The 21675-nt window shown below is 38.1% G+C and overlaps 1 protein-coding gene across 1 annotated transcript in view; it reads left to right on the top strand.

The window, feature by feature from the left end:
• LOC134754823 (NAD(P) transhydrogenase, mitochondrial-like) overlaps window positions 1-21675 on the top strand; it is a 58605-nt gene that overhangs the window by 5656 nt on the left and 31274 nt on the right. Inside the window, exons 3-10 of the mRNA XM_063691242.1 lie at window positions 2596-2753; window positions 6426-6566; window positions 7100-7222; window positions 8143-8330; window positions 15706-15861; window positions 16237-16441; window positions 20385-20591; window positions 21400-21480. Coding sequence (XP_063547312.1) covers window positions 2596-2753; window positions 6426-6566; window positions 7100-7222; window positions 8143-8330; window positions 15706-15861; window positions 16237-16441; window positions 20385-20591; window positions 21400-21480 — 1259 coding nt within the window. The remainder of the gene's footprint in view (window positions 1-2595; window positions 2754-6425; window positions 6567-7099; window positions 7223-8142; window positions 8331-15705; window positions 15862-16236; window positions 16442-20384; window positions 20592-21399; window positions 21481-21675) is intronic.

The following is a 21675-nucleotide window of genomic DNA, read 5'->3' as shown; positions in this document are numbered from 1 at the left end:
GTGCCAAACTCGTGGTAAGGCTACAGTTGCACTACATCAAATTGGTGGTTTTCGGGAGGAAATGCTTTAGTTACTTTAGAAAACAACGAAATCACTATACACGTGCCTTTAAAATTTGAAAGTTCCCTCGATTCCTCAAGGTTCCCATCAGAAGATCAGAACCAGATTAATATGGGACCACCTTGAAGGTACCTCCTTTCAAAGAGAAACAAAAAAAACATTTCGAACCACGGGTCTCGGAGTAATCGGTGAACATAAAGCATGACCAGTAATATATGATCATTGTCAAGAGGGCGTTATTCATAGGATGACAGTTCAATATAGTATGAAAAAAATAGTTCCAGTGAAATTCCGCAACATGGCGCGTGATCCTGGTCAGGCTTTACTTAAAAACCGGACAAGTGCGAGTCGGACTCGCCCACCGAGGGTTCCGTACTTTTTAGTATTTCTTGTTATAGCGGCAACAGAAATACATCATCTGTGAAAATTTCAACTGTCTAGCTATCACGGTTGATGAGATACAGCCTGGTGACAGACAGACAGACGGACAGAGGAGTCTTAGTAATAGGGTCCCGTTTTTACCCTTTGGGTACGGAACCCTAAAAAATAACATAGCCACAACCGAATTTTTAACCTAAACCAATTTTTAATCTAACTATGAACAAAAGCATAGTATAGATAGGTATAGGTTAAATTAAAATCTGTACAATATAGTTTTCAATTTTATGGTAACTTCTGTTAGTGAACATAAGAAGGCAATTAAATGTATCAAAACCATCTTTATCAGACTCAAACTACAAGTTATTGTGTAGGTTAGTCATGTCCTAGTCTAGCCATAAATAAGAGAGAAGTCCTGCTAATCTATATCTATATTAATTCGACCCAAATTCGACCTATTGTGTTTCGATCAATGGTTTCTCGGGTAATTATGACAGTTTCCAAATGATTATTCTACGAATAGTAAATATGCGTATCAATTGCTCTGCTTATTGACTACTCTTGCAAACGACTATTATGCGTAATGAGATTCTGCCAATCGTTACTCGACCAAAGAACCCGTCGGCGAAACAAAAATCGGCGAATTTTTTTTCGGCATATCAATAGGGCACCAGGTTTAAAACCATATATGCAACAAACTGCTTCTAGATATGTAAAGGACCAAAAATGAAAAAAGAACGATCTAGGTTTAAACCCATATATGCAACAAATTGCTTCTAGATATGTAAAGGACCAAAAATGAAAAAAGAACGATCTAGGTTTAAAACCATATATGCAACAAACTGCTTCTAGATATGTAAAGGACCAAAAATGAAAAAAGAACGATCTAGGTTTAAACCCATATATGCAACAAATTGCTTCTAGATATGTAAAGGACCAAAAATGAAAAAAGAACGATCTAGGTTTAAAACCATATATGCAACAAACTGCTTCTATATATGTAAAGGACCAAAAATGAAAAAAGAACGATCTAGGTTTAAAACCATATATGCAACAAATTGCTTCTAGATATGTAAAGGACCAAAAATGAAAAAAGAACGATCTAGGTTTAAACCCATATATGCAACAAATTGCTTCTAGATATGTAAAGGACCAAAAATGAAAAAAGAACGATCTAGGTTTAAAACCATATATGCAACAAACTGCTTCTAGATATGTAAAGGACCAAGAGGAAGTTTATAAAAGTAAGCTGAAAAAATACTCAACGATTTATTGACGATTGAACTTATGTTTATGAAGGAAACATTTCCGTACAACCATTCATTAATTTCCATTCAGTCGTATAGATGTGACTTAGGACCATGTGACGTTTTCAACCAAAAGGTACCACATTGTCGCTCGTCGATACGGTTGATTTCGAATTGAAGCTATATGGAAATAGCGCCTTATTGACAACCGACAATAAGTACCCTATTGGTTGAAAGTGGCTGCAAAATCCTGAAAAGTCGTATGTGACAGGCCGCGAACAATCTAAGAAAAAAAAGTTAACTCGTCGTGGGAGCAAATTCGGTATCAATCTAATAATTTAATTACCTTTGTGACTACTTTCAGCCAAAATCATTACTTTTAATGTTTACCTTAAATAACATATTTTGAAAATAAATTTGTCTCTTTACTTCTGGGACACCCCATTAATTTAATTATTAATTAATGATTAAATTACACATTATAAACGGCCAAGTGCGAGTCGGATTCGCGCACGAAGGGTTCCGTACCTCTAAAAACGGCAAAAAAATCACGTTCGTTGTACGGGAGCCCCGCTTAAATATTAATTTTATTCTGTTTTTAGTATTTGTTGTTATAGCGGTAACAGAAATACATCATCATTCATCTGTGAAAATTTCAACTACCACGGTTCATGAGATACATCCTGGTGACAGACGGACAGACAGACAGCGGAGTCTTAGCAATAGAGTCCCGTTTTTACTCTTTGGGTACGGAACCCTAAAACCAAATCTTAAGTATTCCAATATGGTAATGACTAACTTTCCGGTTGAATTGAAAATTGTTCCCAGAGGCATACAACTAATTATAATATTTCTCCCTTTCCACTGTGTGAAGTAGGGTAGGTACTTACATAAAGTAATACATTTACAGGGTGGCTGTTGTACCAGCAGTAGTTAGCAAATTAGTAAAGAAAGGTTTTAGTGTTAATGTTGAAGAGAATGCTGGATTTTCGGCCAACTTCAACAATAAGTTATATGAGGAGGCTGGTGCCAAAATTACCTCTACAAAGGATACATTCCAACAATCTGGTAAATATTATACATATACTATAGAAATCTAACTACATTTTTTTAACCTAAAACTTATTACATATTAAATAGTAATAAAAAAAGCCCCAACGGCCCATTTTGCTTCTATTAAGAGGATTGTACCACATTGACGGTCGCCAATAAGGGACTACTAGATGAATACGAGTATGTGTAAAAATTGTCATTGCAACTGACAATGTGGAATCTTTCCTGAAAACGTCTTAGGGTGGTATTACACTTGTCCAAATGGGGCATTTCACGTCAAGCGGGCAGCAAAAAAATTGTCAGGTTCTGGATTTTGTTCATAGTTGGATTAATTGGACCTATATGTGAATTAAAAAAATTGGCATCATTACTTTTTTAATATATTGCTTCGTTAACAATTTATACGCATTTGAAAAAACTACAAAATTTGAGGAACGGATTTTTTAAAAATTATTATTACAATTCTTTCAGTGGATTTAATTATAACTAAATAGTGATTATTTGAGAATATTAGTTGATTTCTTTGAAAATTTATAAATAAAGTTTTTTTTATCTTTTTTTCATATAACAAACCGGAAGTTAGTATTAAATATCTTTTTTTTCCAACTTCGCATTTTTTTATATTTTTTATTTTTACACAATAATGTAGCTTATGGTGTACTAATGTCCTATAAATTTTTTTATAATGGCATCTCGATTGGTTTTGAAGATTCATGAAGTAATTCGAAAGTACTGCGCGACGCTCCGTACTGAGAGGTAGTTCTATGTGGCAGTCTTTAATGGCCAATTACGGGTTTTTTTACTTTTGCGTAACGGAATTAAAGCAATAAACAATATTTCATCGGTTAAGATGTAGAAAAGCTAATGATGTATTATTCAATCGTGCCTTGTAGCGCTATCACTGATCAACCATATCTTGGAACTGAAAACAAAACGTTTATGTTTTAACAAAACGCTAGAGGTAACTTAATAACTATAGCTAGGTTTAGGCGGGGTATGTCACATGCTTAAGAGGTCACTTTCGAGTTAGGTCACGTTCTGAGGACGTCACTTTCTGTACGTCACATTCTGAGTTCGTCACATTCTGAGTACGTCACTTTCTGAGAACACCACTTTCTGAGGCCCTCGCTTTCTGAGTTCGTCACTTTCTGAGTACGTTACTTTTATAGCAAAGTAATATTTAAGCGTATACCTGCATTAACAATGGATACCAGCAATCATATTAGCTGTACGGCATAAAAACGGCCGTATGCCGTACAGCTGTTATGATTGCTGGTATCCATTGTTCATGCAGGTATACGCTTTAATCTTACTAGGCTATAAAAGTGACGTACTCAGAAAGCGAGGGCTTCAGAAAGTGGCGTTCACAGAAAATGACGTCCTCAGAAAGTGCCGTTCTCAGAAAGTAACGTACTCAGAATGTGACGAGCTCGGAATGTGACAAACTCAGAATGTGACGTACAGAAAGTGACGTCCTCAGAACGTGACCTAACTTGAAAGTGACCTCTTAAGCATGTGACATACCCCGCCTAAACCTAGCTATAGTTATTAAGTTACCTCTAGCGTTTTGTTAAAACATAAACGTTTTGTTTTCAGTTCCAAGATATGGTTGATCAGTGATAGCGCTACAAGGCACGATTGAATAATACATCATTAGCTTTTCTACATCTTAACCGATGAAATATTGTTTATTGCTTTAATTCCGTTACGCAAAAGTAAAAAAACCCGTAATTGGCCATTAAAGACTGCCACATAGAACTACCTCTCAGTACGGAGCGTCGCGCAGTACTTTCGAATTACTTCATGAATCTTCAAAACCAATCGAGATGCCATTATAAAATTTTTTATAGGATATTAGTACACCATAAGCTACATTATTGTGTAAAAATAAAAAATATAAAAAAATGCGAAGTTGGAAAAAAAACGATATTTAATACTAACTTCCGGTTTGTTATATGAAAAAAAGATAAAAAAAACTTTTTTTATAAATTTTCAAAGAAATCAACTAATATTCTCAAATAATCACTATTTAGTTATAATTAAATCCACTGAAAGAATTGCAATAATAATTTTTTAAAAATCCGTTCCTCAAATTTTGTAGTTTTTTCAAATGCGTATAAATTTTTAACGAAGCAATATATTAAAAAAGTAATGATGCCAAATTTTTTAATTCACATATAGGTCCAATTAATCCAACTATGAACAAAATCCAGAACCTGACAATTTTTTTGCTGCCCGCTTGACGTGAAATGCCCCCAATGTGTTTTTGCGTTTCACATTTTGTTTAAGAAACTGGCTGAGTGCGAGTCGGACTCGCGCACGAAGGGTTCCTTACCATTACGCAAAAAATGGCAAAAAGATTACGTTTGTTGTATGGGAGCCCTACTTAAATATTTTATTTTATTCTGTTTTTAGTATGTGTTGTTATAGCGGCAACAGAAATACATCATCTGTGAAAATTTCTACTGTCTAGCTATCACGGTTCGTGAAATACAGCCTGGTGACAGACGGACAGACAGACAGACAGCGGAGTCGGAGCGGAGTAATAGGGTCCCGTTTTTAACCTTTGCGTACGGAACCCTAAAAAAATTTAAGACGCAATCCACATTGGACAAAAATCTTGGACAAGTGGAATACTACCCTTACCTATTATTCACTAATCTTGTGTAAGTTGTAAATAACTTTTTTGACACAACGTTTTGTTACTATACACGGTGGCTAAAAAATAAGTGCATTCCCGTTGCCAGGGAGGTTTTGGGATTATACTGAGCAACTTTTACTATGGGACCAACCACGAAATCGCTTTTCTAAACAGCAAACGTTCTAAACAGTCGAAACTAGAAAAAAAGAAATTATATTAATTATAGACTTTGCAAGTTGGCCGTAGCGTCAGTAGCCTACGTTCGCCGAACTATCAAGAGCTATCAAAGTCAGAAATTAAATGGGTGCATGGAAAATTACTTTTCTACTTAATAACATTGAGGTAATGTATAAGTCAATGCCAAATCACGTTAAGACCGAAAAGTTAATTCGAACTGATTGTGTCTTGTGAATCCCTAGCAATGTTCCGATTGCTCAGTAATTAAGAAGTCTTAACAGTACAGTTCCATCACCTATTCCGCTATTGGCACACAGATACGCAGTCTTTATAGAGAAGACCTTCTATATGAAGAAATTATGTGAAAATTTTAACTAGTTCTTATTTCCGTCGTCTTTTTCACGGGCCATCATCTTGCCACCGTGTATCTATTGGTAAATTTATTTAGAAAAAAAACGTAATATATTGTTTGGTATAGGTACCTCGATATTTGCATTGACAATGTATTCCCCCTTGCATGCCCTTGATAGCTAGCATCGTAGCAGTTCGTTTAGTACTCTGTCATTATATTCTATGTAGATATCAGCCATGGTGGTTTAAAGGTTAACAATTTTTCTTTTATAAGCCCGTGCCATCAATTTAATGCGCACACGGAGTTATTTTAGACAAACACCTTGTAACAAAAATATACATTCAATTAAAAACTTAAGTGTACCTAAGCAAAACTAATTACATTTTTAATAACAGGTTTTAGTGAGTTTTTTATTTTATCATCAGTTTTTATTATTTATATATTATGCACTTATATGCTAATCACCTTTTATTGATCAATCATTGGCGACAATAAAAACTTATTTGCTTTGTTTCAGATATTGTTCTAAAAGTCCGTCCACTTTTAGATAACGAACTTCCAAATGTAAGGGATGAAAGTACTTTAATATCATTCTTATACCCTGCACAAAACCAAGATTTAATCAAGAAGCTTGCTGGCAAGAGGATTAATGCGTTTGGTAAAGTATAAGTTATAATTATGTATTAGTGAGTTAGTACTTATTGGCTATTTTAATGTTGTGTACCTAGATAATAAATAATTCAATTCAATTTCTTTCAAATCGTTTAAACCGGCAATATTAAGTATAAAAAGTAAAAGTCAGTGAGTGGTAAAGGTAGTGAGTCTGTAAAAGTTACTCGAAATAAATGATTTATTATTATTATTATAAAATGTGGGATCGTATCGAGAACCTTCGCTGAGGTCGTTGGGTGAGTGAGAGGTAGAGAAGCGGCGCACGAGACGACCCGTCGTGTTACAGATTTTTGGAAGAGGCTTTAGTCTAACAGAGGAAGTATTTTAATTGCGATCAACTGGTGCAGTTGACGAAGATTATCTATTGCACCCGAGCTCAAAACCCAGCCAAGACTACTCATTGGTTTTGCCAACTAGTCTTGTGCTTGTATTCGTTGTAATATGTAGATACCGTGAGAATTAAAGAGATTGTAAACAATCGTAATTTCTTCTCGTTGAACGAAGCTTATTTGTTGACAGCGATGGACTGCGTGCCGCGCATCAGCCGCGCGCAGGCGTTCGACGCTCTGAGCTCCATGGCCAATGTCGCCGGCTACCGCGCCGTCATCGAGGCCGCCGCCAACTTTCCCAGGTTTTTCTCTGGTACTACTCAATTTATTTACATACATACATATAATCGCGCCTATTTCCCGGAGGGGTAGACAGAGACCACGGATTTCCAGTTGCTACGATCCTGAGATACCTCTTTCGCTTCCTTCACTTTCATGACAATTTATTTACCTACACAGGGTAAAAAAAAATCCACCAGCCATACTCTGCGTAGTGAATTTATAGGTCCTACTGAACAACTTTTATTATGGGACCAATACAGAAGATTTTTTTTAAATTCTAATACTTAACAAGTTGTTGTAAATAACCTAGTTATAATTATAATAGACGCCTCCTACAGGTTTCAGAATAATTGACAGCCATTCGCTGCAGCCAAATCATTCAAAATTTAAAGTGGTCAATTGGTGGGAGGGAGCGTAGTTACCCTGTCACCTTTATTACAAGCTTTTATTTAACTTGCCCTGTTAGTATATTATACCTCGTTTTTTAGCATTAGAAAAAGGGTAAACAATCTTGACGTTTTTTTTTTATTAGAAAATAAAGTTTCAAAAATACAGCAAATGTGTAACAATTATATAGCAAGGAAATATATTTACATTATTTTAGTTTCACAAATAATTTTAAGGTTATTTTTAAGTGTTTTTCAATATAGGTAGACAGGTGAAGATTGTTTACTATTTTTCTAATGCTAAAAAAACGAGGTGTGTCCGATTGAGCTAAATAATCATGCCTATCTTTTTCCTATGAAAAAATGTGACAAGGGAAGGGAGAAGGGGGTATAAAAAAATCGAAATTTTGTGTGTGAAAATGAATTAATTAATGGATGATCCCGAAGGAGTGGACTGTACCTACTTAGCAATCTTAGCATAGTTGAGAAGCTCGTGTGGATTATTAGAGTTAGTGAGGAGTAGTAGTAATGAGGTGAACGTCCTATACTAAAACGGCGTATGCAGGTCAGATGACAGCGGCGGGACGGGTGCCGCCGTGCCGCGTGCTGGTGGTGGGCGGCGGCGTGGCGGGGCTGGCGGCGGCCGCGCAGGCGCGCTGCATGGGCGCCGCCGTGCGCGCCTTCGACACGCGCCCCGCCGTGCGCGAGCAGATCGAGAGTCTCGGCGCGCAGTTCATAACTATGGATGTTAAGGTCAGTGGCCGTATGTGTGACTTACAATGCAACATAGGTACCTATTCAAATATTGACGGCGCCAAGTATAAGGGTGCAATTACATTGAAACGTTTACTTAATGCCGTCGCAAAATCAAAGTAGGAGGTTCCGTGGCATCTGGCATTGTTTTTATACAGTGAACGTCACGACACGGTGTGACTGCACCAGAATATTATTCAGATAATTTGGTTCGGTTTCAGACAAGTGTGATTGAAAATTATGATAAAGCGATAATGAGTTATTGCTTGGATTAATTGTGGATTAATTATATTTTTTACATCGCATGATATTTTTACACACAACAAGGCACCGTGTATATGCTGCTTTCCTTGTTTTCCATTTATATTACCATATATTTTCTTAGACTCATTGTTCGCTGGTTAACTGGTTGATAATAAAATAAAAAGTTCTCACGCGAGTTAATTTGCTTTACATATTATCCTTTTTAGGGTTCCGTGTTTAAGTATATGCGTTACCAACTGATATGTTTGAAGTCGGTGCCAAGCCAAATTTTAAACCATATATTCATAGTGATTTTGGTGCAATTCGATAAAGATGCGGCTATATAAGTATGTACGTTGGATTACCTAACGCAGCGTACTACGTAGGCGAACAACACGCGAATGCGAAGCGGCGCGGCACGGCGCCTTAATTAATCCTTTGATACCTATATAGAAGTGTCCTACGTGGGCGATCTCGTTGCGAACGCGAACGCCTTGGGCCGGCCGCGAGTTCGCTATGTAAGACGCAGCGTTACACGACGACAATAAACGAACTTTCTGTACACCTCAGAACAGAACACACGGTTGAACCTTCTTGGCGCAGTTCGTACCATGCTTGTCGGCACGTTAGTGAAAATCTAATACGTTTTGTCGTCGTATTTTTTTAAAGAGCATTTCTTACTAATTCTTAAACAGTCATAGCACGCAAGTGTGGGATTGGGACTGAGTTATTTTCTGTCGCTTATCCAGAGGACTACATTTCAAAATATAGAACAATTCAAGGAACCTTCATGCAAAATTTCAGCTAAAGCAGTTCAGTTGTTTAGCCATGAAAGGGTAGCAAAGAGGCAGACATAATTGCTTTCATAGGATTTATAGACATAAAGCTGATTATTTTTGACTGGTATAGTTACTACTTGGAGTACTTGGCTTGGCACCGACTTCAAACATATCAGTTGGTAACGCATATACTTAAACACGGAACCCTAAAAAGGATAATATTTTATTTCATCCTTTTTGAAGTCGGTTTATCTTTTTTTTATAAAAGTTTTTATTTTTCCATTTTTAGTTTTAAGACATTGTTAAGAGCGTGACGCATGAATGAAAAACATAATTATGTTTATCTGTAAATTCGTAAACTTAATTAAATAATCAGAATTTTCCTCGAGTCTGTCTGGGAAATCATTCCTGTCACTAAATCCATTCTCTGCCCCGCCACTGACCCAATCCCTCAAACCCCCCGATCACTCAACCTCACAGCACATCAACCCCTGATCACTGAACCCCTCGACCCTAAACCACCAACCCTTCAACCGCCATCCATTCCCCGACCCCTAACCCCAGACCCCTTAACTCCTAACCCTAACCCCCAATCCCTTAACTCCCAACCCCTCAGTCCCCGACCCATCAACTCACCTCCCCTCAACCCCCAACCTCAAACCCCCCAAACGCTAATGCCCTCTTCCTTCACCTCTCAGTCTCTTTGGGTTTTTCCAACACTACCTATATCAAAAATCATAATACACATACGAGGGAAGTTATCAGTAGCCTTACCACGAGTTTGACATTGATATATTCGCTATCGTGTGCGCAACTTACTGTTTATGCATCTCGTTACTTTGTACACTAATACTGGCGCATTAGTGTACAAAGTAAGTTACGAAGAATATTTAGTGCCAAACTCGTGGTTAGGCTACAGTTGCACTACATCAAATTGGTGGTTTTGGTGAAGAAATGCTTGAGTTACTTTAGAAAACACCGAAATTACCATACACGTGCCTTTAAAAATTGAGGAGTTCCCTCAATTCCTCACGGATTCCATCATCAGATCAAAACCAAAAATATTACGAAAACACCTTGGAGAGGTAACTTCTTTCAAACAGAAAAAGAATAACTCAAATCGGATCATGGGTGCCGGAGTAATCGCTGAAATCATTATCATCAAAACAATCATCATCATCAGTTCCACTTCATCAAATTGGTGGTTTTCGAGAAAAAATTATCAAGTTGCTTAAGAAAACGACCAAATCACCATACATGTGCCTTTAAAAATTGAGGAGTTCCCTCAATTCCTCAGGGATCCCATTATCAGATCAGCACCAGATTAATGCGGGACCAACTTGGAAGTAGCTCCTTTCGAACAGAGAAAGAATTACTCAAATCGGACCACGGGTCTCGGAATAATCGGTGAACATACACAAAAAAAAAAAAAAAGCCACAACCGAATACAGAACCTCCTCCTTCTATGAAATTGAAGTCGGTTAAAGACAGATTACAAACACAATAAAAATAAAATATACAATGTACAAACTTACAAAGGCGAACTTATCCCTATAAAGGATCTCTTTAACCTTTGAGAGAGAGAGAGAGAGAGAGAGAGAGAGAAAGAACGAAAAAACCAAGGTAGACAAACAAACACTATGTAGGAAGGAAATTATGGTTCCATTATTACAAAAGTAAAAAATTAAAACCTGTAAACCTAGAATATAAAATTCCCGACGTGCAAACTTGTAAAATGCTACGTTGCGAGCAGCATTACTCAGTTGCATCTTGCAACATTTTATACTACAAATAATTTTATAAAAGGGTCCCCGGCAAGCTCGGTTCTCCATACAAACGTAGTTTCGCTCTCATTTTAAAACGACTATAATAAAACGATCATAGCTAGAGTGCTCTGAAACTTTGTACTTACTGTATGAACTTTCCTATGTTGTTGTTATATTTTATTATTGTATTAAATCTACTGCGGATGGGGTACCGAGACAAACCTTACTGGTTTAACGGTACTTTTGTAATTAAGTTGCATATTATGTGTATTTACCTGATTAAAATAAATAAATAATGTGCAAAGTTTCATTACAATCCAACACGTAGATTTAAAATGAGAGCGGAACTACGTTTGTAAGAAAAGGTTCAATTCGGCCGATCTCGCCGGTGACTGTTATTTGTATATTTTTTATTAGCTTTTTTTGTGTAATTTGACATTTATATTTATGTAATTGTTTTTTTTTGTAATTTTGGGTTAGTTTTATTGTTTGTAAAAATTGACATGTAAAAGTGCCCCTGTGGCCTATTTGCTGAATAAATGTTTGATGTTTGACTCTTAATTAAGTTATAATTAGACTGGGCACCTTGAAAGCGTATTTAAGTATTTACACTTGATTAGTATTTGCAAGCACGTGATTAGCCCGTATCGTATCAAGATCAAAAATGACGTAGACTAAACACGCGCAAAGCACGCAAGAGCAAGTGCACACACATCCGTCTCGCAACCTCTCGTCTCGGCTCGGCTCGGCTCGGCTCGGCGTCCGGCGTCTACATGCAGACCATTATCGATGCATTAGCTTGAATAATTAATGCGTGTCACACACTACAGTCTACACGGCCAAAATAAAATAAAATAATAAAATAAATATTATAGGACATTCTTACACAGATTGACTAAGTCCCACGGTAAGCCCAAGGAGGCTTGTGTTATGGGTACTCAGACAACGATATCTATAATATACAAATACTTAAATACATAGAAAACACCCATGACTCAGGAACAAATATCTGTGCTCATCACACAAATAAATGCCCTTACCGGGATTCGAACCCAGGACCATCGGCTTCACAGGCAGGGTCACTACCCACGAGGCCAGACCGGTCGTCAACCGGCCAAACTCCATTATCATTACTCATCTTATTTACATATACATGACAAATCCTTTGCCATTGTTTTTAAAATTTTGGGATGACCAACAAATGTTATAAACGTCGCCTTGCACCGTCTGCCTTCAAGAAGTTGACACACACAGCAACACAACACAATACAAGCTTACTCGCAACGCAACCAACTCGTAACATTTTAAACTTGTGCCATTTACCTGATGATATTCTTTATAATTGTTTTAATTGTAATGGCTATAGGTACTAGTTTTGAATATAATACTGAATATAAGAAATAATAGTATTAAATTTGTTAGGTGTCAATTAAGAATATGAAACTGGGGGTTCCTCCCAATAAAGCTGCCATGCCAAATTGTAAAGTACCTATACTTATTAGAAAATCATTAATGCTTGTTACCATTTACCTACGGTTAAATATAATTAAAAAAAACCGGACAAGTGCGAGTCGGTCTCGCCGTTCCGTACAAATTTAACATTTTTTTTTAGTATTTTTTTTTTTAAGTTATAGTTATTAAAAATTTTCCCTGTATTTATAGTTTAAGATGATAATAGGATATTACTTGCCAAATTTCATAGTTCTAGGTCAACGGGAAGTACCCTATACATTTTGATTCCCTTCAGTGTCCAAATTTACGTTTTTTGCAGCATAAACGGTCGTATCTTTTTTTACGTTAAGTTGGAAGTTTGATTTTTTCACAGCTGTGGACCTGATTATATGGTTTTAATTTCAACTCGATATCTCCACGCGTTCCCGAGATAAAGGGTCTTCACAGACAGACGGACGGACAACAATGTGATTAAATAAAAATAAAAAAAATCTTTATTTAACAATAAATACAATTTCATAGGCACATTGCAGTGAACCCCGCACTAGGCATGGCCTGTATCGCGGGGCTCGAGGTCATCACGAGTTATATTAATAAGGGTTGATCCTATAAGGGTTCCGTTTTTTTCCTTTTGAGGCACGAAAACCGAAAAAAGCATATCATACACACAACATGTTGTAATTAGTCTTTCTGTGGTTCAGAATTTTTGTAGGTACCTACACAGTTACACACCTGCAGTCTAAAATAAAGTACGTAGGGACCTGTTTTAAGCGATATCAGCTATAACCAGCAGGCGTATTATGAAAGGTTTTATCCACGAGATAAAAATAACCGTCAATTTTGAACACTGCGGGATGGAAAGAGACGGGCACCGTTTTATCACGCAGTCATGTAGACATCGCAAGAACGACCATCATATGATATCCGTGCTGATGTTACGTTTTTTTGCGTGTATACGACTGAGTTTAAAATAATGTTAATATGGTTTGTTGTTGCTACTTTTACAGCTTTATACTATAGGTACGGTGTGTGTAATGTGTACCTATGACATGCCCTGAATAGAATGAACACGCGCGGTTTACTCTAATATGTACTCTTACATTTAGTAGCTGCCCCAGCTGTTAACGATGTTAGATAATATCATTTGATATCTATGTCAGTGTCAGTAAATAGAACCGACCACTTTGATAAGATGTTTTATTACTCTTAATAACTAGTTGTTTAGTTCGTATTTGTTCACAGTATAAAAACTCACATAGGTATTTAGATTTGAATACCTTCACCCTACCTTTACCTCTATGTATAAAATATTGCTAAGTGCTAAACCCTTGTCGGCTTTCTTCAACACCTGTAGTTGGTTAATCACAAACAATAACTAAGATATAGTCAGTCAGCATCAAAAGTGCGTGCGTGCGTGCGTGCGTGCGTGCGTGCGTGCGTGCGTGCGTGTGTGTGTGTGTGTGTGTGTGTGTGTGTGAATTTTAGATTTATCTATATTTAATTTATTTATTTTTTATTTAATTTATTTATTTATCTAGGTACCTATTCTTCTATCTCAACAGATATTATACGCTCCTTTTTCCACTCTATGAATGATATCTGATCACACTGATCACGATGCGCAATGCAACGGAGGTTAGGTGTGGTGTCGTATTTATTAAGATCATTTTACGTCCATGATAATAGATGGGAAATAGCTAGTAGCTATTTAAATAGTCTGTCTGGCTATGGGTTTGCTCGAGCGGTAGGTACCTGGGGTCTAACACATTTTAGAAAAAGGTCACTTCTGTGGACAATACAATCAATGTTAACGACTCTGGTACATAGATATCCCGTTTTTCTTAATTGAGTCTCAAGTAGGTACTGAAAAAATGTATCCCGCCTGTAAAGGTGCCGCGTAAAAGTGCTTTGGGTTCCCTTAAATTTGCTACGACTACAGGAAAGACGCGAACGAGATTGCTATAAAATGTGTATGGTCTACCTAATGCTAGAATATAAATTGAATATCTAATAAGTGCCGATGTTCTATTAAAATGACGAAATCAAATCGAACTCTGAACTATACATTAAGGGAAATAGAAGGTTCTAAATTCAGAACTGCAAAAATGACTGGTACTTGAGATTAGAGAGGTATCTAGTGGAAATAAATGATTACGCTTGGTGTGTCTGCTTGCATCTGCTGTTGAAAAACTCCACGATATATCGTAGGCATATAATATTTACTTTTAATCCAGTAACTTTGTCGCCTTTTGTATCGGGGATCGGGGTTCATTTGCCTCAAATCCGGTAGTTCTGATTTTATGCTGACTTGCTTTGCTTATGACGTTGACCCAATGAATAATCCAAGTTTGTGACCTCGATTGCCGAACGCAACTTTGTCAAAAACCGTAAAAATTGCGAAAATTTCGTTTTTTTTTAGATTTGGGTGAATATGACCCTTAAGGACTAGTTTTTGATAACCTTCTCAAGACGTTTTTAAAGTAGACTAGAATACGAGACTAGAATTGTCTCTGTAAATCTAATAGTTTCCGCAGAGTTTCCGAGATGCCTTTCAAAATGTATAATTTTTTGAACTTGAATTCGTAGGCTGAGTGCAGTGAGTATGCAGTGGCGATCGAGGTCTCAAACTTGGATTATTCATTGGGCCAATATCATAAACAAATGTACAAAAAATCAGAACTACCGGATTTGATGTAAACGCTAAAGTTACTGTATTATTATTTGTGATTTGCTCGCTATTTGGGATAGGTAACATGTGTGTAACACAGCACATGTAATAGTATTAGCCGCGGTATTTTTCGAGGCCGAACAAGCCGAATAAGTATATCGCGAAATCAATTAATATTTTTAAGTCATCATTCATTTAGAAAACATATTTATCGATCGATTTATACCAAATTGGGACACTGATAATAATCTGCAATAGTTTTATCAGTAACGATGATAGCTTTCTTTAGGTATAATTTTATTGCTGCGCCCCTCGGCGTTTCGTATAGGTACCTAGTATATACAGAACTGAAAACTTTGCTATTACTCTTACTTACTTTACACCACGAAACCAGCACCATTTCGTATCTACTTACGTAGAAGATAGATGCTACCTATGCGCTGTTTCATCAATTATTGTTTATACAGGAGGATGGTTCAGGAGAAGGTGGATACGCCAAGGAGATGAGTGAAGAGTTCCTTAACGCCGAGAGAGCCCTGTTAGGAAAAGAAGCAAGAACTTCTGATGTCGTTATAACTACTGCTCTCATCCCCGGCAAGCCCGCGCCCCTGCTCATTTTGGAGGTTTGTTTATCTCCTAGTAAGTAATTAAAATATGTGCTAAGTGAGAAGCTAGTATGACAACATGATACATAAAAATCGTCGAACATGTACTTTAACTAAATATTTTTTAGTTACGAAATATAATCCGATCTTTCGCGTTATTCTCACTAGTTAGCACCAAATTGTTACCAGTGATATCTAACAACTGAGATATCTAACAACAATCAAATGTTTGAGAAAAAGTCCGAGTAGTTACCATTACCACCAACCAATCTACAACTGACAATTCGTAAACTTTATTGAGTCTCGGTGGAATGATGGTATCAAACGCGCGATGCCTACCCTTTTAATCATTCAACATACGCATCACAGTGCAAACTTGCTTGAATACCGTAGGACGCGGTCCGCGACATGGCAGCGGGCAGCGTGATCGTCGACCTGGCGGCCGAGATGGGCGGCAACGTGCAGACCACCAGGAGGGGCGCCGTCACCACGGTGCACGGAGTCACGCACGTCGGGCTCACCGACATGCCCAGCAGGATGCCGGCGCATGCTTCCACGCTCTACGCTAACAATATCTCTGGACTGCTTCTTAGCATGGGTATTTTTATAGAATTAGCTTCATGCATGAATATTTTGAAAGATGACAATCGAATCTACTTCCCATGAGATTCGAATGTTTCTAATAAACCTGATATCTATTGTACCCCAGAAACTTACAAATTGCAAAAGTAAATGTGGTGCGCGCGCCGCCAGTGAAAACGCTCCATACATAATTTTTAAGAAAAAAAACCGACTTCAATGGGGGATGCCGCTGAAAGTTTACTTATTGTTGATGGTGCACTCTTCGATTCCAGACAATGAAATGAAAAAGACAGCATGTTTTGCCTAATTATCCTAATCCATCTCTTGCCTAATTTTGCCTAATTGCCTAATTATTATAATATTGCCTAATAATGTAGAAAAGGAGGTAAAACCACCCACTTTTCTAGTAGCATTTCGTTTTTGTAAGGGTCGCAGCTCTAACCTAACCTAACCATTTTTTCTGATAGCATTTCGTTTCTGTAAGGGTCACAGTTCTAACCTAACCTAACCCACTTTTCTAGTAGCATTTCCGGGTCTGGGTCTGGGTCCGGATCCGAGTCCGGGTCCGTGTCTGGCTGTCCGGGTCAGAGTTCGGTCCGGGTCCGGATCCGAGTTGGGGTCCATGTCCAGACCCGGATCGGGTCCGAGTCCGGGTCCAAGTTTGGGTCTGGGTCCATAAGGAAGAGAACAAATCGCCAAACATGAACTATGTGTCATTGAAGAGTTCCATTCTGATCATCATCAGCAGTTCCACTTCATCAAATGTCACTTTTTTAAATGTAAATGCTGGATTTGTTGATGAAAATACAAAAATCACAATATGTATGCCTTTCACATTTGTGGAGTTCCCTCGGTTCCTCATGGGTCTCATCATCAGAACTCGAGCTTGACAAAAATATGTCTTAAAAACTTAACTTGCTTAACAAACATAACGAAGAGGACAAATCGCCAAACGTAAATTATGCGTTATTAAAGAGTTCCATTCTGATCATCATCAGCAGTTCCACTTCATCAAATGTCACTTTTAAAATGGAAATGCTGGATTTGTTGATAAAAATACAAAAATCACTATATGTATGCCTTTCACATTTGAGGAGTTCCCTCGATTCCTCATGGATCCCATCATCAGAACTCGAGCTTGACAAAAATGTTTCTTGAAAACTTAACTTGCTTAACAAACATAACGAAGAGGACAAATCGCCAAACGTGAACTATGCGTCATTAAAGAGTTCCGTTCTGATCATCATCAGCAGTTCCACTTCATCAAATGTCACTTTTTTAAATGTAAGTGCTTGATTTGTTGATGAAAATACTAAAATCACTATATGTATGCCTTTAACATTTGAGGAGCTCCTTCGATTCCTCATGGATCCCATCATCAGAACTGCTTTTTGACAAAAACGGGACCAATCTGTATATATATATATACTTACAATCAAAAAAAAATTTTTTCAAAATCTGTCCAGAAATGACGGAGTTATGGAGTAACAAACATAAAAAAAAATGATGTCTAAACCATCTTTGCACAATTCTAAAAAATGCTTGACAAATTTGAACACGACGTTCTTTATCGAAAGCTTCCAACATTTTCGGCACCCAACGCGCACTAACTTACGTCATGTGCAAATGTTGATGCAAATTTTCTTCAACTTTCCTTACTAATACCTAAGGTTTCAGCTATTTGCCAAACCTTAATTCTCCGATCCTCTAATAGTTTTTTTTTTTTTTTTTTTAATATTTTGTTCAGTCACAGCCGATATTGGCCGCCCAGAGCGAAAGCCATTGTCGGTCGTCTCCCGTCCAAGTTTAAAAAGTCGACTCCACTTTTTAGCAGTGGCATAAGAAGGTCCAGATGCACCGTAAATAATAACCATTTCCTCAAAAATACTTACAGCAGATGTAGTGCATAATTATTTTCCTTCGTTTTTTACACGGAAACGTACGAACGTGTCTTGCTATTTCAGTCAGTCTCGGTACAAAAAGTACTGAGGTTGACTGAAGTAGCACGACAAATACGAAAGTTTCCGAGAAAATACGAAGAAAATAATTATGCACTACATCTGTAAACTGTAAACCAATAAAACCCCGTGACGCCGGTCATTCGGTTGAGTCGGAACTCTGAATAAATTATGGAACGACCGAGTCACACTTTTCCGGTCCTTTTAAGATCCGAATATTCCGAAGGAATAGACTACAGTGACATTGCCTTATGGTTGCAAGATAAAAAGCGTTCAAATGGAAATCGCATCGAAAATTTGAGATACTTGCCATGGCCCACCTCCCCATTCAATCCATTTTAATGGGGTTGGCAACTGTCAAAGGTTTGCAGAGATGGCGCCATCATAGCTTGCCCCTTTTTCTATGAGATTTGGCTTAAAGGGCTGGCATCCAGGGCATTAAAAAAATAAAAATTTGACAATGCTAGGGATTGACAGGGCAAGCTATGCCAGCGCCCTCTGCTAATTATTTCGACCGGCCAACCCCATTATTTGAATCTCGTGTAGAACCAAAACACTTTCACAGAGATGAAGTGAGTATATACGAGATTTCATGTTTCATGTACGTTTTTTAATAATTTTGTTTAATTTACAAATATGATATTAACACGTTTTAGTAGGTACTACAGTAAAACAAATACTTGTGCACAACACGTATAATTTGATAAGCACTTCCGAAAGTCACTAAAAAAAATTACAAATGGAATTTAAAAAAATATGTAACCAAAACAAATTGTTTTTCTGACAGTCCGCTTTCCGCACTGGCGTGAACTGGTATACGAGCGAAAGATAATGGCGTATAAATTTAGCTGTAGAAGGAAAGAAATGGATTAATGAGATGGAGATTATGGACGATAATTTCAACGGGTGATAGGTACCTAAATTTATTGCCGAATATTAGTTTCGCCTGACAATTAGGGGCAATTAGAATTTTAAAAGACAATGCCTTAAATAAATGCGGAATACGGATAACAGCGGCTTTACAGAATTAAAAGTAATATTGCACAAAAAAATAACAATGAACCGGGAAAAAATAACAATTAAACGGGAACCGTAGACGATGAGAATTTGTTCGGCCAACCGAAGCTGTACCGTGACCTATCGAACCGCGCTGTATGCGGGCTCGTGTCCTCCGTGGGTCTGCTAGTTCCTTTCCAAAGCAAACGTTCGGCTAACCAACGCTATCGAACCACGCAGTATGCGGGCTCGTCTCCTCCGTGGGTCTGATACCTGACCGCTGACTGATGGGGTCGACGACCATCCACTGTCGACTGCACGTCGGCGGCTGCGCCCTGTCGTTGATACGACCACCACGCGCCACCGGAGCACTGCTCCACGGTGGCCTTAAAAAGGTCCTGTTGCAGGCAACTGCGACCAACAAGGCTGCGGAACGACTGGAAGTAAAGCGCACTCGAAGTTGTTATTAGCAACCTCAGAAGAAAACGTTCCTCTTCAAGCTTAAAAAAACTTAACTTTGACGAAAAAACCAGGAAAAAATCTAATTTATCACAAACAGATCTTTACACGTCAATCCCAAAATCCATCTTTGTAGTTCGGGCGACTCGAGGACTGGCGCCTATTTTGCGTGACATGGGGGTGGGCTAGTCCTGCCAGCCCAGCTCCTCGAGGAATCCTATCAAACCTTTGATGTTGAGTAGGACCTCGGAGAGATCTTTCGGGGGTCCGAGATGTTTTGCCCTGTATGGGGCCACTCCGCTGCATTCCAGCACCACTTGAGAGGCTGTTTCTTTTGTCTCCATGCATGCTCTGCATAGGGGACTGTCTGTGACACCTGTTATAAAAAGATGTTTGTTAAATAGTCCATGACCTATTATGACACTGGTTACCATGCTCAGTCGAGTCTTCCCTAGTTGAAGGAGCACCCTTGTGAGCATAGATATTAACACGTTTTAGTGGGTACCTAATTACCTATTAATAATAATTGTATATTTTATAAACCAGGCACGAAGGACCACTTCCACATCGACCTGGAGGACGAGGTGACCCGCGGCGCCATCGTGCTGAAGGCGGGCGAGCTGCTGTGGCCGGCGCCGCCGCCGCCCAGCATGGCCGCGGTCACCGCCGCGCCCGCCGCCGCCGCGCCTCTTGACCCGGAACCGCCCAACCCTTTCAATTACACTCTCAAGGACTCTTTCTTGTATTCCACAGGTAAATAAACCAATACTCTTTTCTCAAACATGCAATGAAATATCGTCCTTATGTGCGTCAAAACAGGCTTCAAAGTATCACGTTTCGGGCGGAGCAACTCGAGTAGCCGGGAAGTATTTTATTTTATTTTAATGTAAACATGGCGTGTGTTCATGAACAGGCTAAACAGCTGAATTATATTTTTTATGAAATAAAACTATGAAAACGGATTATATCGCGTATATTGAATTTATAATACATCCCGACGTTTCGAACCCTTTACAGCGTTCGTGGTCAACGGGTGACTTTCCTCAATCCAGGGGGTGAAACAAAGTAGCTTTTTAATTTAGTGTAGGCCTTGAACTGCCACTTCATACTTTTATTATTATTTTTTTGTCTGTATTATTCTGTGTAATTCGAAATACATTTTAACCTTTAATATGTTCTCACTACTGAGGTTAAAAATTATGTGTGCAACACGAGAGCGAAGTTATTTTACATATCGTGTTTTTGAGTCACGCTACGCTCAAGATTCTAACTTAGAATCAATTACAGAATCTTTCGCTTTCTCGGGACTCTAAATAAACACTCGCAAGAAAAACCAACTTTCCTCTCTTGTTGCACAAATAACTATTTCGCGCCGCACCGCGAGTGCCCACAACACAAACCTCCTTGAGCTTACTCAATTTAGGGGCTTAGTCAATTTGTTTAAGGATGTCCTATCTAAGTACTTCTATTTTGTTATGTTTCATTGTTTCTCAAAACTTCACATGAAAGTACCGTTTGCTTCACTCCTGAAGCTGATACCTAGAAATTTTTTAATGCTCAGGGATGGCTTCGCTAATTGGCTTGGGCATGGCATCGCCCAACCCTGCATTCACAACCATGACAACGACACTCGCTCTATCAGGTATGTACCAAAACCTTTAAGCCACGTATTTACTATAATCATTTTGTTAAAAACACCGTTTCAGAAGCAGAAATCCTCGTATATCTGAAACACAGAAACAGATGCGGTACACTATTGTTTATCGCCAAGTTCATTGTATCCCAGACCGTCCACACTATGTGAGCTGAAACATTGTTTTTAATACAGTTGCTCAAA

This window comes from Cydia strobilella, chromosome Z, assembly GCF_947568885.1.
Source record: "Cydia strobilella chromosome Z, ilCydStro3.1, whole genome shotgun sequence".
NCBI classification, from domain to species: Eukaryota; Metazoa; Arthropoda; class Insecta; order Lepidoptera; family Tortricidae; genus Cydia; species Cydia strobilella.
Note: the sequence above shows the minus strand (reverse complement) of the source record. Positions and strands in the feature narration are given on the sequence as shown.